This window comes from Solanum pennellii, chromosome 11 (assembly GCF_001406875.1).
Source record: "Solanum pennellii chromosome 11, SPENNV200".
Taxonomy (NCBI): domain Eukaryota; kingdom Viridiplantae; phylum Streptophyta; class Magnoliopsida; order Solanales; family Solanaceae; genus Solanum; species Solanum pennellii.
Genome location: NC_028647.1, coordinates 3,645,682 through 3,661,755, shown reverse-complemented (window position 1 = coordinate 3,661,755; position 16,074 = coordinate 3,645,682). Strand labels below are relative to the sequence as shown.

The 16,074-nt window shown below is 29.1% G+C and overlaps 1 protein-coding gene across 1 annotated transcript; it reads left to right on the top strand.

Annotated features, from left to right (window-relative positions):
- Nucleotides 1-2,988: 2,988 nt before the first annotated feature.
- On the top strand, nucleotides 2,989-7,475 carry LOC107004713 (14-3-3 protein 1). Its single transcript, XM_015203028.2, has 4 exons — nucleotides 2,989-3,800; nucleotides 5,560-5,682; nucleotides 6,889-7,005; nucleotides 7,274-7,475. Exons 1-4 carry the CDS (start codon nucleotides 3,312-3,314, stop codon nucleotides 7,292-7,294), a joined length of 750 nt encoding a protein of 249 aa, XP_015058514.1. The 5' UTR covers nucleotides 2,989-3,311; the 3' UTR covers nucleotides 7,295-7,475.
- The last annotated feature ends 8,599 nt before the right edge of the window (nucleotides 7,476-16,074 follow it).

The window sequence follows — 16,074 nt, the reverse complement described above, 5'->3', positions numbered from 1 at the left end:
ACAAATAAGTTAAATAGCAATGTCAAAAATAAATATATATATTTCACCTTATTATATAAAGATTATGAAATTCATTAGGTTCAATAGATCGCTTAAGCCATCGTTGACATAATGAGGATCCCAAATTGCATGAGTAAAAGGTATAAACTTATACGATTTTTGTTAAGGGGTCAAAGTATTTGGTGAAATCAGTAAAACTATACTTATTTTTGGATAAATGTATGGAATAAAAGGTCAATTAGTGAACTATAATTTTCTTTTTTCCAGATAACTACTAATATCTTATATGCATGATCCATAAACATATATTTTTATAATGAGTGTTTTTATGTAAGTTCTTTATCATAAAATTCGAATATCATGATAAATTTGACTGACGTCTACTATAAAGAATGTGGCACAAATAAAAGACTCGATCTCAAAACTTTGATAGTGAAGGTAACAATGTCTAACGAAGGACAACAAAATAAAAAATATTTTATGATCTTAAATATTTAGTAGATATTTTAATGTGTGTATATATATATATACATATATATAGAATTAACGTGGATTCATTATTTACACTAGGGATATTTTTTCATCATTTATCATTTGTCTCAAATTTGAGATTCAAAAGCCACTGTCCACGTGCCTACTCACGTGACTGCTTAAACATGTATTAACTCAGCTTTGTCTCTTTGTCATCAAATCTACTCACAACATAATTAGCTATAATTAACACTTCATTTTTTCTAATCAAGTTTATATTTCGCAAATTTAAATTTAATCGGATTACAATGACTATAACAATAGTAACATATTTAGTAAAGTCTCGCAAATAAGAGATATGAGAGGATAAATGTATAGACCTTAACACTATAACCTTATGAAATTAGAGAGGTCGTTAACTTGTTTTCGAAAGATCATCGACTCAAGTCCAATAAATTCCAGTGCAAAAAGAAAAAAAGACAATGTAGAGAATATAAACAATAACAAGAAAAAATGTAGAGTCGGACCACAATGAATATATCAAATATCAGAAAGAAGATCAAATTTTAACTTAACTTGTATATTATGTATTTGTGCAGATTAATTTAATCCACGATGGTATACTGAAGAATGTGGCCTGGTAATTTTAGAGCTATTAAATATTTTTCGTTGATTAAAAATGATATATTTCGTAAAATTAATCGAGAGATATCATATATAAAATATTTTAGACATCATGCATGTGTAAACTCTGAACTAAAATGGAAATGCATGTCTAATGCTACAACAACACAAACCTGACAATAGTGAAAAACAGACAAAACATCATAAATTCCAACAAGGAAACAACAAATGATGAATTTGAAACAACTCATTAGTCATGTGATATGATTCTACTAGTTTCATAATTTTAATAATTATTAGATGTTTTTAATATTTTAATTTGGCTTATTGACAAGTATAAGAAATGAAGGATCAATGTCGAATTCGAATTTTACGTAGTTTTGAAAATAGAAAGTATCAAAACGTGATTTTCTGATTCGAACCCTTTATTGATCGAATCATAAAACAAGTACTATCTAATGTCATGAATTATAAGATATTGATTTTGATTCAAAAGGTGTTAAGAGGTAGGAATACGCTTTTCATTGAGATTAAATGATAAATTTCACATATTTTTTTTAGCGTTTGATGATGACATAAAAAATAAAAGTTATACATATTTATTTAAGTATAAAATTTTTCTTTTTTTTTAATGGTTAAATTTAAGTATAAATTTCGAAATTACCTAATTGTAGTTGACATATTCAATGACGTACGGGCTTAATAGCTAGTTATTTTCCCAATGAATTATTTGATGGTTCATGTTTTTTTTTAATAATTTTCAGTAATAATATCAATAATTATAAACCAAAATTTTAAAAGTAGTTCATCAAATAAATTTACTACAAGAGCTAGTGCGAAAGAGAAAACTATTTACATATTACAAACATGACAGAGTTAGATTATCAGCTATAAATTCAGTCGAATTCAATAACTTCGATTTCAAATTCTATTTTTATCTTAATAATTCATTAAATATGTCTGAATCATGTCTTGTTAAAGCAAATATCGATATCTATCCTATTCAGAAAAACAATCTTGGACTCTACTGAATATCATGTGTTGTGAGCTTGGATGCATTAGTGCCCCTCCCCTGGCGTCCGATACGATTAAAGCTCCAAGAAAAAGCAATGAGAAGTTAGGGTAGAGCCAATAACATTGCTCAATATTGTTTGCCGTCTGTCAGTTATTCAACTGGGCGGATTTATATCACGCGATACATAATATTTTATTTTCGACGATGATTACAATCTCTTTCTCAAAGTCAAGCTACTTCAAAAGATTAACATTTTAGCTGCTAACGTTATTTTACTTTTTATTATATAGATTATATGTCAATGTCTTATTCTCTTCCTTTGAGCCTTATCAATAATCGAACTTAAAATATATCAATGGAAAGTTATTTAATGAATAATTAAATAAAATTAAGAAAAGGGATATGGAAAAAATAAAACCTCCTCCCATGTATGAAGCACATATTCTTTTTCTTTTTTTCTTTCAAATTTGAAGCTACTGTTATATTTATTATTATTATTTATTATATATGAGAATAGAACAAAACTTTTTAAATTATTTTAACAATTTATTTCTAATTATTATTTTTTTTAATTCCAACTCCAAAATTAAAGAAAAGGAAAGCTAGTGGAATCTGACTCTCATCCTTCTCACCTTTAAGCTCTCTAATCCTCAGTCTCATATTTTATTGACCAATCACACCTCACACCTCTCTGCCCCACGCGCTTTCCCTTACGTGCACATCACACTCTATTCTTCTGATGTATAGTCGGAATCACTAATTAATACTAATTCAACAAAACAAATGGAGTATCTTTTTCTTTTATATTCTTATTATCGTGAGTTTTACGGCAATCGGTCAAATAAAGATAAATATCCCTTCAATATAATTATGTACGACTTATGACAGAATCTTAATACGCCATTAAAGTACGAAAACTATTTATGGTGGTTAGAAAATACGTATAATAATTTAAAATGTGTAAGGATTTATGTATAAGAAACTACGAGATCACTCCAAAAACGTCGAGCGTCCTCGTGGCGAGTGCACAAGTGGAGCTTACACTCGCGAGTGGGCGTTACAAAGAAATTGTTTACTTCCCTTCTGCTATAAATTCCTCTCTTCGAAACTTTGAAAAGCGAAAAAAAAGGAAAAACTTCAAAACAGCAAAAGGAAAAAAGGGAAAAAAAATATCTCCGGCGGAAATTACCGGCGATTGACGATGGCCTTGCCTGAAAATTTAACCAGAGAGCAGTGTTTGTACTTGGCGAAGCTAGCTGAGCAAGCTGAACGATATGAGGAGATGGTGAAGTTCATGGACAAGCTCGTAATCGGGTCGGGTTCATCGGAGTTGACGGTGGAAGAGAGAAATCTTCTTTCGGTGGCGTATAAGAACGTTATCGGTTCACTTCGAGCAGCGTGGAGGATTGTATCGTCAATTGAGCAGAAGGAAGAAGGTAGGAAGAACGATGAGCATGTGGTTCTAGTGAAGGATTACAGATCTAAAGTTGAATCTGAGCTTAGTGATGTTTGTGCTGGAATTCTGAAGATTCTGGATCAGTATTTGATTCCTTCAGCTTCTGCTGGTGAATCGAAGGTGTTTTATTTGAAGATGAAAGGGGATTATTATCGTTATTTAGCTGAATTCAAAGTTGGAAATGAACGCAAGGAAGCTGCTGAGGATACTATGCTTGCCTACAAAGCTGCTCAGGTATATTTATTATTTATTATTCGACGTAACTGGTAAAGTTGTTGTCATGTGATCGTTTGGTTGATTTGGTGCAGCGGATTTGTTCTATTTGCTCTTAATTTTAAAGTTTAATCTACATAAACATGGAGTTGTTATTTACTGTTGTCTTTGTGTATTAGTGATTGAAACATTGGAAGTAAATTGTTTTTTGAACTTCCGAGTATTTTGAATAGTGATGGAAAATTGAGTTTGCGTGTAGCTTGAAGATTCGAACTTTAAGCAGTTTGATTTTGACTTTTTGTAATGTGGATGTGCATGTATTGGTAGTTTGTGTTATTTTTCTTATTTGGAATATTAAATTGATGGGAAGTTGTATTAGTCTTCATACAGCTTGAAAGTTCAAAGCTTTAGCAGTGGATTAGACTTTACTAGGTTGAAATTTTATGCCTTTTGCGTTGACTATTGTTGAGGGGAAGTAAAGTCAACTGTGGTGAACTTACATGGTCCCGTCAGTGCATACGCCATGTATAAGCAGAGTTTTCCTTTAAGATGTCAGTGCCTGTAGAGAGAATGTGTTAGTGAGTATACAACATTACAACCTGAAACTTGTGGATAAATTTAGTCAAATTTTTGATCTGAATGCGTGATTGGTGGGATAAAACTGAGAGCCAAGTGATCTAATTTGTTGCCCAGACACCACCGTCATCAAAAAAATTAAAAAGTGATCTATTTTGTTCATCTTTATTTGGGCTCACAAGTTTAATTTCTTGCTATTTTGTCTAATTTGATATTGGGGCATCGTGGTAAACCTCGGTGGTTTGCTCAAGGAGCTGAACAATTGTCTGTTTTATGGTTCTTCCATTTGAGTTTATAATCTCAGATACGGTTAGGTGGTTAGTTACATATATTTGTAACGTCTACAACTATTTTTGTCTCAGTAACCATATCTGTAAGAGGGGTCACTGCTTTCCTTTTCTAATGATAAAACTTCAAACAAGTAGCTTTCTTTGTAACACCCAATTTCCCAGTAAGAAAGGGCTCATCTGCATCTCGTTTTCGAAGATATGACCTTAATGTCAATATCCTTTTGTCCTACACTAGGGGATTCATATCTCATTGCTTGTTTGAGATTGAGATGAGTGAATCACTCTTATCAACTATTCCACATAGCCAATTCAACTTCTCTACTTGTGGACAATATTACAAGTGTCCCACTTGCAACATTTGATTATTTCTGAGCATTAACTCCATAGCAGACTTCTTGAACATTTTTCCAGCACCAAATTCATCTTTTGAGTTTTCCAAACAAAAAGATATTCTCAGAGTTCTTCAGTTATTTGTGAGGAAAAACAAAACCATTAGGTACTTTGTCATCTTTTTTTTTTTTTTTGGAGAGATCATCTTTTATTGTTGGGTCTGTAAGCCAGTTAAGGGGATACTTTTGGTGGAATAAGGAAATCATGGAGCTTATCATTTAAGTATAGCTAACCTTTGGTTGCTTTCATTCATACCTCTTCATGTGTCAGGCCCAACTTATATTCGCTCAGATCTGAAGTAAAATTTTCCAGCCTGTCCTTCCTGGTCTGCTCTCTTTGTTGAACAGACATGGGAGCCCATGTATGAATCTTTCATCTCCCACATTAATGAACTGATATTTGGAATTTTCTTGATTTGTGTCCTTTTCCAGTAGCAGAGCTGTTTCTGTCACCTGCATTAAGTGAAAGTTGGCTGACACTCTTGTTATTTATTTATTTATTCATTTACTGTGATTGTGCTTCAGGACATTGCTGTTGCGGAGCTTGCCCCAACACATCCGATACGACTTGGGTTAGCTCTCAACTTCTCGGTGTTCTACTATGAGATTCTGAATGCATCAGAAAAAGCATGCAGCATGGCTAAGCAGGTTAGTTTGTTTTCCTTGATTCCTTCTATTGTGTGTTTATCATCTTCTTCCTCCCACAGCAACGCTATTAATGATAGTGTATCATACTGTCACTCTGTCTAAAATGATAGTTCATACCTTGTACCCCAGCTTTTCCTGCGCATTGCATGCATTCCTGCATATGTTTACATACATTTGATATTTTGCTAATACTCATTTAGAATCTTGGCTAGAAAAGCCGTTCCTGTAATATCAGAACCAATTAAAGCACTGAAGCTGAAGATATTAACTCTGATGTGCTAAAGTATTCAGAATTTTTCGTTTTTCTTTCATCTACTTTCTGGGTCAGGTCTGATAGTAAAAGTATATGAGGTACAACTCTTTTGGTTGGAAAAGAAAGAAACAAAAGTTTGTTACTGGGAGGTAAATAAACCTCATCTAGGAAGAAATCTGCTCATGTTGTCTTACCTAGTTGTTGTTTAGTATATGCTTTGATCTGATTGAGATTCAAATACTTATATGTGTGCATTCATGCTCCACTTGGTTAACAGATGAAGCAGCCAACCCCTTGATCTAATAATCTTAATTGTAATAAGGATTTGTTTGATGATATGTTCCATAGCTATGGAGCGAAAAATCAAAGATCCTCTGGTGTTTCTATTGTGTTGCAGAAGTGTGCATGTGAAGAGTTTATGGTTTATGGAGTAGTACTCGATGTTAGGGTCATTTGGGTGAAAATCTAGCAAATGCATAATGATCCCCAAGTATGCTGGAACTATATAGTGCATAGAGTATTAGATGCTCCATTCACTAATTCAATCTGGGGTGGCTGTGAATGTCTCATAATGAGAGTGAAAGGACTTCTCACTTTTATGAGGAATTAGATGCTCCATTCACTAAAATCAATGCTTATTATTAGGTCTTCTAGTTGTGAATTGGTAATAAAAATGACTTTCCTGTTTACTGATTAAAGAAAAACGACTTCTCAATAACCACAAACGAAAGCACATTTTTGGGTGTTTGTTTAAGTAGTTTGAAAATTTTATGCACAAATTTGTGGCAACTATTAAGGCTTTTGGAATTTAATTGATAGATCTTTGACCATGTGGTTGTGGACTTGTGGTAAAGGAGTACTACATCAACAATGAATGCCTAATTTGATTTTAGGAGTCATCGCGACTCTCGACTCTTGAGCTGATTCGTGATTCATCAATTGCTTTGTTACAGGCATTTGAGGAAGCTATTGCTGAACTGGACACTTTGGGTGAGGAATCCTACAAGGATAGCACACTTATCATGCAGTTGTTAAGGGACAATCTCACGCTCTGGACTTCCGATATGCAGGTACTTCATTTTATTCATTAGTAAAATCCGTTACACTATTGCATGATATGTTATATATTTACCCCCTTTTGGCCCGGTTATGGATGAGCAGTGATTTAAACCCCTGACACCATGGTTCATTGCCACGTGTTCTACGCCTCTTAGCTACAAACCCCACCTCATTTCCCCTGGTGTGCCTTTAGAAGAAGGAACCTTTCCTCTCCTAGTTGATTCCGTCTTGTTTCATATTCGTTTTGCTTATAACATTCGTATGTTTTGGTTAATGCAGGAGCAGATGGACGAGGCTTGACATGATACCGCTCCTCCAGGAGGGTGAGTTCAAATGTCACAACAACAGTCTGTAAAATCTACCTATGCAATTGATAGCTTTTGTAATTTTTGTATCCCCTGCTTACTTTGATGATTTTCTTGTTCAAACTTCCGTTTGATACTTCTTATGATTTTAATTTTATTTCTCTAGCTTCCCTTTTCGTTCTCTCTCTCTCATGTCTTGGAGTATCTCCAAGTCTGAAACCCTTCTAATTTATGCGTCTTTAGTTTGACTGAATATGAAGTTTAAGAAGGTAAAAAAGAACTTTCGAATCTTGTCATCTTTTAAGTTTAAAGTGTATTATATACTTGAAATACCATTTGAAAATCTCGTTTCTTCAACATGTCAATATCATTTCATTCTTACAAGAATATGGAGAAGGGACAATGTTCTATCATAGTCATGGATTTTGGTAGTTTTCTCTCTAACTAAAACAAGTGAATTGTCTTAATAGAAACTTTGGGTTTAAGTCTTGGGTGTGGAGTCTGCCTTTGGTTGTGCAAGCAAAAGTAAATAATCAAATTTCAAAGAGGAATATCAAATATAGGAACAAAAAACTCAAAATGTGTGATAAAAATATATGAATTATCTCTAATTTGAATTCTAAAAGACAGACATCAACAAGAAGGTTTATAAACTATTGTTATTATTATTTATAGAAGAGGTAAGCTATCAACAAATCAATTAAAATATGGAGTACTAAATGAAGATAGGATTATAATATTTTTTTTCTCTCAAAAACAAAAACACTTTTCTTTTGTTGGTGATGTGGTGTGGGGGAATTAATATTGGAAAATGACAATGTAAGCAAAAGTGGGCCATTAGAAGTTTGAGAAGAGAGAATAAATATAGGCCCATTTGCATAAATGTTGGTTGGGCAATTAAAACCAAAAAACTCAAATTCCAAGAAAGTCATAAATGTTTCTTCTACTAAAACTCACAAAGAAACAAATAATTGAAACCAATGTGGACAAAGACAACTGTTCCTTCAAGAAAGTTAAAAGCTAACAGTACTATGATACTCCCTCCCTCCGTTTCATATTATTTGATCTCTATTAAGCTTGTATTAGGGATGTAATTCACTAATTACTAATGATATTTAGAGTGTTGCTTCATGTAGTTATTTGATTCTAAGGATAGAAAAGTAAAAAGGTATACGGCGGTTTCTTATCTAAATTGGACAACTAAAATGAAATACTTATTTTTTGATATAGGAATCAAGTAATATGAACCGGTGGAAGTATATACATATTATATACATGGTCCAAATAATCCAACATTTCCTCTTTCACCTAATCGTCCTTTCATCATTTTATTTAACTCTGATTGTTTGATATCTATCGTAGAGGTCCATTAGTTAGAATTTTCATCAGATGTACAAGGGTAATATATAAAAGTAAATAGGATCGAATTCGAAAAAATCTAATTAAGATTGGAGGAATACTTATCAATTCATCCCAAAAAGTTGTTATTTAGCATTGACCATATTAAAGAGCAATATGGTCCTCTTTTGCAATTAAAGTTCTTAGCTTGGATTCCCTTCTATCCATCCTTTTATTGTGTTTTTAGGTCCTTTTCATATATTCTTCTTTTTGCTTTATTTCCACTTTGTCTTTTTTAAAAAAGATTATCGTACTATTAGAAGAAATAAGTTATTGAATGTTGCTCAATTCTGCTATAAGTTAATCAAAAAACTTCCATTGATATCGACTACTAGGCTATAAGCATTGATCTTTCAATGCAAAAACTTTATTTTTAGAATGTTGCAAAATATATTGGAAATTAAGCAAAATAGAACATATTATTTTCCATAGTGAAATTAGTTAACAAGTCTTTGACTATTTTAGTTAATCCCCTAACAAGTTATACATTAATTTTCTCACTTATTGAAGAGTTTTATCATAACAATAATAATAATAATAGCTATGCTTCGATCTCAAATAAGATATGATCAATTATATGTAATACTACACATTTTATTTATTTATCTCATTCTATAACACAGCATAAAATTAGGTTTAAAAATTGCTTATAAGCATCCAAATACACATCCTTCTTATAAAGATATAAGTGTTATTTATATTAATAATTAAGCTATGAGGAAATACACACTTGGCATATGACAATATTTATCAATATTCTTAAAATATAAGAATATTGATATGATTATTTAGGGAAAAACACCATTAAAAGAATCTCACTCAAAAGGACTTAGCTTTTTTTCTCCTTTTCCTTTTTTGTTTCCAAAGTTGTCATTAAAAATGCACTTTTTAATTACTTTCTTTGTCCTATATTATTTGTCAATACGAAACTTTGTACCCTATATTTAAATATCAAATTATATAGTAAATGCAAAATCAAATTTGTTTTATATTTATTAATTTCACGAAAGAAAAACTCACTCTTGATAAAGATTTTTTGATTCGTAATTGGGAATATAGGTTAAAAAAAAAGGTATCATCAACTTTAGTTTTGATTCCTTTTACAATTTAATTTTCTATCACCAAAGAAAAGGTCATTATTATCTTATTTACTTTAATTCCGATAAATTAACTACTTTTTACTACAAACATAAAATAAAATAAAATTAAACTTAGTGCTCTATTTGATTTTGCTTGTCTTTTGATTCAAAAGAAAAAAAAAAGGTGGATCTTAAATATATAATTAGGTTGAATAAACCCTTATGGTACAATTTTATTCAATATTTGTTCAATTACTTTTTTACCTGTAAATGTAATTAGGCATTGGGTTCGGCTATAATAATATTCCCCAACATACCAAAATTAGCTATAACTTTTACTTTTACATATCTAGTTTAAAGTCAAAATGAAAAAAAATAAATAATTAATTCTATTTTAGCTATAACTCTTTCTTTTACATATCTAGTTCAAAGTTAAAATGAAAAAACTAAATCAATTCTATTTTAATTGTATAAATTAATAAGTAACTTCTAATAAGGTGAACAAATAATATGAAACAGAACTGACTAAAATACTTTCCAGAAAAGGGACAATGTACAAGTATCCCTCAACTTATGCCCGAAATCTCAGAGACACACTTATACTATACTAAGGTCCTATTACCCCCTGAACTTATTTTATAAGTAATTTTTTTATCCCTTTTTGGCTTACGTGGCACTAGCTTGAAAAAAAAAAGTCAACCAGCGTTGGGCCCACAAGATAGTGCCACGTAGGTCGAAAAGGGATAGAAAATTATTAATAAAATAAGTTCAGGAGAATAATAAGACCTTAAAATAGTATAAATATATCTCTAAAATTTCAGATATAAATTGAGGGGTACATGTGCATTATCCGCTCCGGAAAATAAATACTTACAAATGGACCAAGCCCTGGACCAGAGCATTTAATGATTTAAAACTATTTTCTTTAGGCTACTACCAATAAGAGAAAATATTATTTGTATTTGAAAGTGCTATTGTACACCCCCTTCAAAAATATATTTAAATAATTATTATGAGTATTTAGAATAATATTTGTTCCTATTTTATTAAACCTCATTAATTAAAGTAGAGTGGGTCAACTCAGAAAAAACATAGTATATATAATAAAGTGATGATAAAATATTTGGTCTGCAAGTTATTGGCAATTTTTTTTTTAATTATAATGATATATAACTTAATATAGTTAACCTTTAATCAATTAAATTTTGCGAGTTTGATCTTTTTATGTGGGATATATATTATATAATACTTAAAAGACTATTTTTGAAAATATATTGCCCAAGTAAATTAACCATATAAATCTTATATTACATACTAACAATTATAGATATTTATGAATATTAACAAATAAATGAATAAAAATTGTTTATTTTAAACAATTGAAAGTTAATTGAACATTATTAATTGAATTATCATTAGACTAATACTAGTTACATTAATAAAAATGCTTGTTTTTTTTATTAAAGTGCCAAATCTCTTAAATAAGTTCAACTTGGTAACATGATAATTTTTTCAAGTGGAATGATAATTTACTTGAGCATTAAATGAAATTGAAAATTTGCAATATTAAGGTCTTAAAAAATAAAAATAGTCGATGACTTCTGCCTATAAAAAAAGTAAAATTCTTAAATAGTCATTTTTTTAAAAATGAAAAAAGAAAAAAAAATGTTTACTTGCATATTTATAAATTTACAGAAGTATAGTACAATAATGATATAATCATCTTTATTTATTACTGTCCAATTTGACCTAGCTACTTGATTTTATTTTTCAAATTATATTTATTTTTTTAAAAAAATTATCTGTCATAATTATCTTAAACTATTTATCATTTTAGGAATTCAAGATAAAATATATATTACCGTTTCACCGTTAATAGTAATTATATTTGAACACTATAAATATTGCACATACGGGTTATGTTAAAATAAAAGGTAAATAATTTTTTTTTTCTTAAAAATAAAGATCTTCTAATAAATATTTCTTAAAAAGAATGTAAAATGAAATCGAGATCAAGGGAATAGTATTTATTTATCATAATCTTAGTTAGATTAAATAAGATACAATCAATTAAGAGCATTCAATATAGAAGTTTTTGAAAATTAAAATAAAATAGAAAAATAGGATTAAGGAGATTTAGGATCACGAGCTTCATTTATAAAATCAACATAAAAATTCAAAATTAATCTTCTTGACCAAATAATATGTGAATGGTTATGCATATAAGTGTGTTTTTCGTTGAACAAAATATTTTAAAATATGTTTTTTTAGGAATTTTTCTTTTTTAAAAAAAAAAATCATAAAAATTGGGAAAATTATTTCGTAACTGTTATTTTTTCATTGATTGTTTCCTTTCCACCCTTAAACCTCCACCCTACCCTGAAACTACAACCCCGTTACACACGCCACCACCGATTGTCCACATTTCTTACGATACAAATACATTTCATATTACCATATTATTAGAGACGATCTTAGAATTTATAATTTATATGTTCGAATGTTCATTTAAGTTGTTAAATAAACGTAGCGTTTGAATCAAAATTACTGAATTCGTATAAATATTATACTCTAGGTATACCTTCATCCCATTCCTTGTGCAGCATTTTACGGACTTTATGTAGTACAAGTAGTATAGTACAAGTATGGAGGAATAAAATAACGTGATAGTAAAAGTTATAAAAATAAAATAAAAATTGTACTAGACCGTGCACATAAACAATAATACCCCATTTGATTCCAATTTTCTAAAAAATATTAATTTGAAGAAATAGACAATTTATTTCCATACGAATATTAATTTCGCGACTCGAATCGTAACGTATAGATAACAAAGAAAGTACATATACATTTAAAAACTAAGGCACCATAAGGAAAGAGAGTCAAATCATCATAGAAAGACTGAAATAAAACATAAAGTATATAAAACGAAGCAAGAAAAATAAAAAATATATGTGTGTGATAATGTATTAGTTATGCCTTAAATAATGTTGATAAGGTATCATACAATATATCTAATCGATTTAAATTGAAAAAATAATTATATTCCTATTGTTACAAACGTAACACAACGTGAGTTATTCGAATTGATTTATTAGATGATGATTTAATTAATATTTAAAAAAAAGTGAAATTAAGAAAATAATAATTTTTTGAGATGGTATATTAATCGTGTTGATCATATGAAAAATTAACTTTGAAATGTTTAAAATGATTTTATTATTTAAGACGAGACTCTAAATTATCTTTATATTAACATATTCAACAAACGGTTCGTGAATTCAATAAAATTTAGTGTTTTTTTTTGTATTAATATTTATAAGTATCTTTTTTATTTGAATCAAGAGTTTATCAAGATATCTATTTTAGTTATATCCTATTTTCTATAAAATAAAGGCTTCATATAATTACTAAACTATAATATACTCCTTTTTACTTCCACAAACAAAAGTTAAAAAAAGGCTGCAAAAATAACTTTTGAATTGATGCACTACTACACGTGACATGCTATATGACTTTGATACAAATATATATGTTTGTACTAAAAAGATATGGGAGTTAAAAGTTAAGTTTTAATAAATACAAAATATAGTAAAAATTGTAAGATAGAAAAAAGGAAGATATTGTAGAGAGTATCTATGCTTGAAGAAGAAAAAGAAAAAAAAAGGTTAAAATTGTGTGTTTAAATAAAGTCTATAGGAGAAAAGAAATTAGCATGCATGCCTACTATACTATAATTTACTTTATTAGATCCATTCATCTTTAGTTTCCCACTAGATGTCTCTTATTGGTATCAAAATTTGTAATAATATATTGTAGGATCTATTTTTAGAGGGTCAATTTAAATTCAGATTTATATGTTGCAAAGTCAGACTAAATTCGGATACTAGCGTTGCACTCCTTTTTTCTTTTTTTGGAAGGGAGGGAGGGGCGAGGGGTGGTATGCGGAGGGGGGAGGGGACTCGACTAAATTTGGATTGGCGCGTTTGTAGGGCCTGTTTAATTCTGAAGGAAATACTTTTGACGTAATTTTTTTCATTTCCAAGACTTGAAACTGAAATTTCTAAAAACAATGAAGGACTTCTGAACCATATTCTCACCATAATCCGTGTTTAAAATTTATTGATATATACATTTGGAATGAAGCTTTAATTTGTTCGTATCGTAACTAATAATACCTTTATTTGATTCAATGTTTTAGTTTCTATATTTTACGTTTATATATTAACTAGCACACAATCATATATATATATATATATATAAAAATAGCCTAGACTCCTTTCTCTAATAATAAGATAGCTCCAATCTATACATGACCTATATAAGTGATCGTTAAACAATTGTTTTCTTATTATCTTTTTTATAACCTATATAAGTGATCGTTAAACAATTTGTTTTCTTATTATCTTTTTTATAACCTATATAAGTGATTGTTAAACAATTTGTTTTCTTATTATCTTTTTTATAAGGAATATTCATAAGATTTATCCTTTTTTAAAAATATCAATAAAAATGTAGATATACAAAAAATTTCATGTTTTTTTTTTCTCACATAAAATCACATGCCCTACAATTTATTATTTTCCAACGGTAGGAATATTTTCAATAATTAGATAGATATACAATTTTTTATGTTTTTTATTCCACATGAAATCACATGCCCTACAATTTGTGCCGTTGCTATATATTTTCAATAAAATAATGTATATATATGTAGAGTTTTTTTTTATGCCTCTTCTTTAAAGACGTTTATGGTTGTTTATACATCGAAAAAGTTAAATGAGTTTAATAAATATAATATATTCTAAACGCATGGTCAAAACTTACTTTATTCAAAAGAAAATTAGTATAATTTATAATTTTTCTGTTATAATTTACAACTTATGGATGAAGAGACAGATAAATAATCTCTATGTGACATAGAAATGACAACAATTTTATCTTTCTGATCTTTTAATTTCTATCGAATTGCCCGATGACTTCTTTTTTAATTGTGAATCCTCATAAAAAAAATTATACAATTAATGGGGCAATACTATAATAAGCATTTGAGAGTCCATGTATACACATTTTGTTTATATTTTTGTACAATTGAGAAAAAAAAATTGTCCCAAAGATGATGATCACTTGTATTTTTTTTGGATATGCTCAATCCGATTAAATATTTTTGTAGTTTCATTCATGTGTTTTAAATTAATCACAGGAATACTTAATGAGTACTCTAGTTATATTATATTTTTGAGTAGAAATAAGTAGGGAATAATTAGAATGTAAAGTATTTATTGTATTTTCAAAGGAAAAAGGTGAAAAAGAAAAAGTCATATGTTTTTTTATGTGAATTAAATAATTCAATAAATTCATCATATTTTGCATCTTTAGAAGTTATATGATGAAGTGTATTTTATCATTTAGGCAAATATTACATTTATTTTAAAGTTAATTATATTTTCAAACAATTTTATATATTTATTATTTGACGTGCTATATATGTACAATACATATATGCTAAAGTTCTTATAAATGTTGGATGCTAATAGGTAGGCGTGTCAAATGGGCGGGTTGGGTTTAAATTGAAAATTTTAAAATGGGTTGTTATAGAAATCGAGTTGGGTCTTGACCCGTCCAAGTTTACTTTGGACTCAAATGGGTTGAGTTCAAATGGACTAAAAACGGGTTGAATCTTGACACGCTCAATTTGACCCGGTTAATCTCAATAATTTTAACATAGTGATATTTAACTTTTATAATCACAATTTAAATTTTCGCTCAAGATTTTTTTTAAAAAAAGTATCAAATAGATAGATGAATCCTAAAAATGTTTAATAGATAATAATTCATACATTTAATATAGAAAGATATCTTCATAAAAAGTTTTAAAACACGTTGAAATTGTAGATTGAATTTGACTCAATTGAGGATTCTCTTAAAATAAGTTAGGTTTGAATGAGTTGATATTGAACCCAATTCAAATTATCTTGAGCCCAACTCTTAAAATTTTTTGAACGGATTACCTATGTTTGGGTTCAATTTTGACACCCATACTAATAGGTATATATTTAAAATAAGTCGAGAGAAGTTTTAATATTTCTAAATTTTAAATAAGACGATACTCAAGGAAAATTTTAGCATCTCTAAATTAAAAATAAGACGACATACTCGAGAGAAGTTTCAATATTTATAAATTTAAAATAAAACGCTTTACTTTATAGAAGTTTCAGGACGTCATAATTTAAAATAAGATGATATATTTTGAGAGAAGTTCCAATTCATCTAAATTTACAATAAGACGTTATACTCG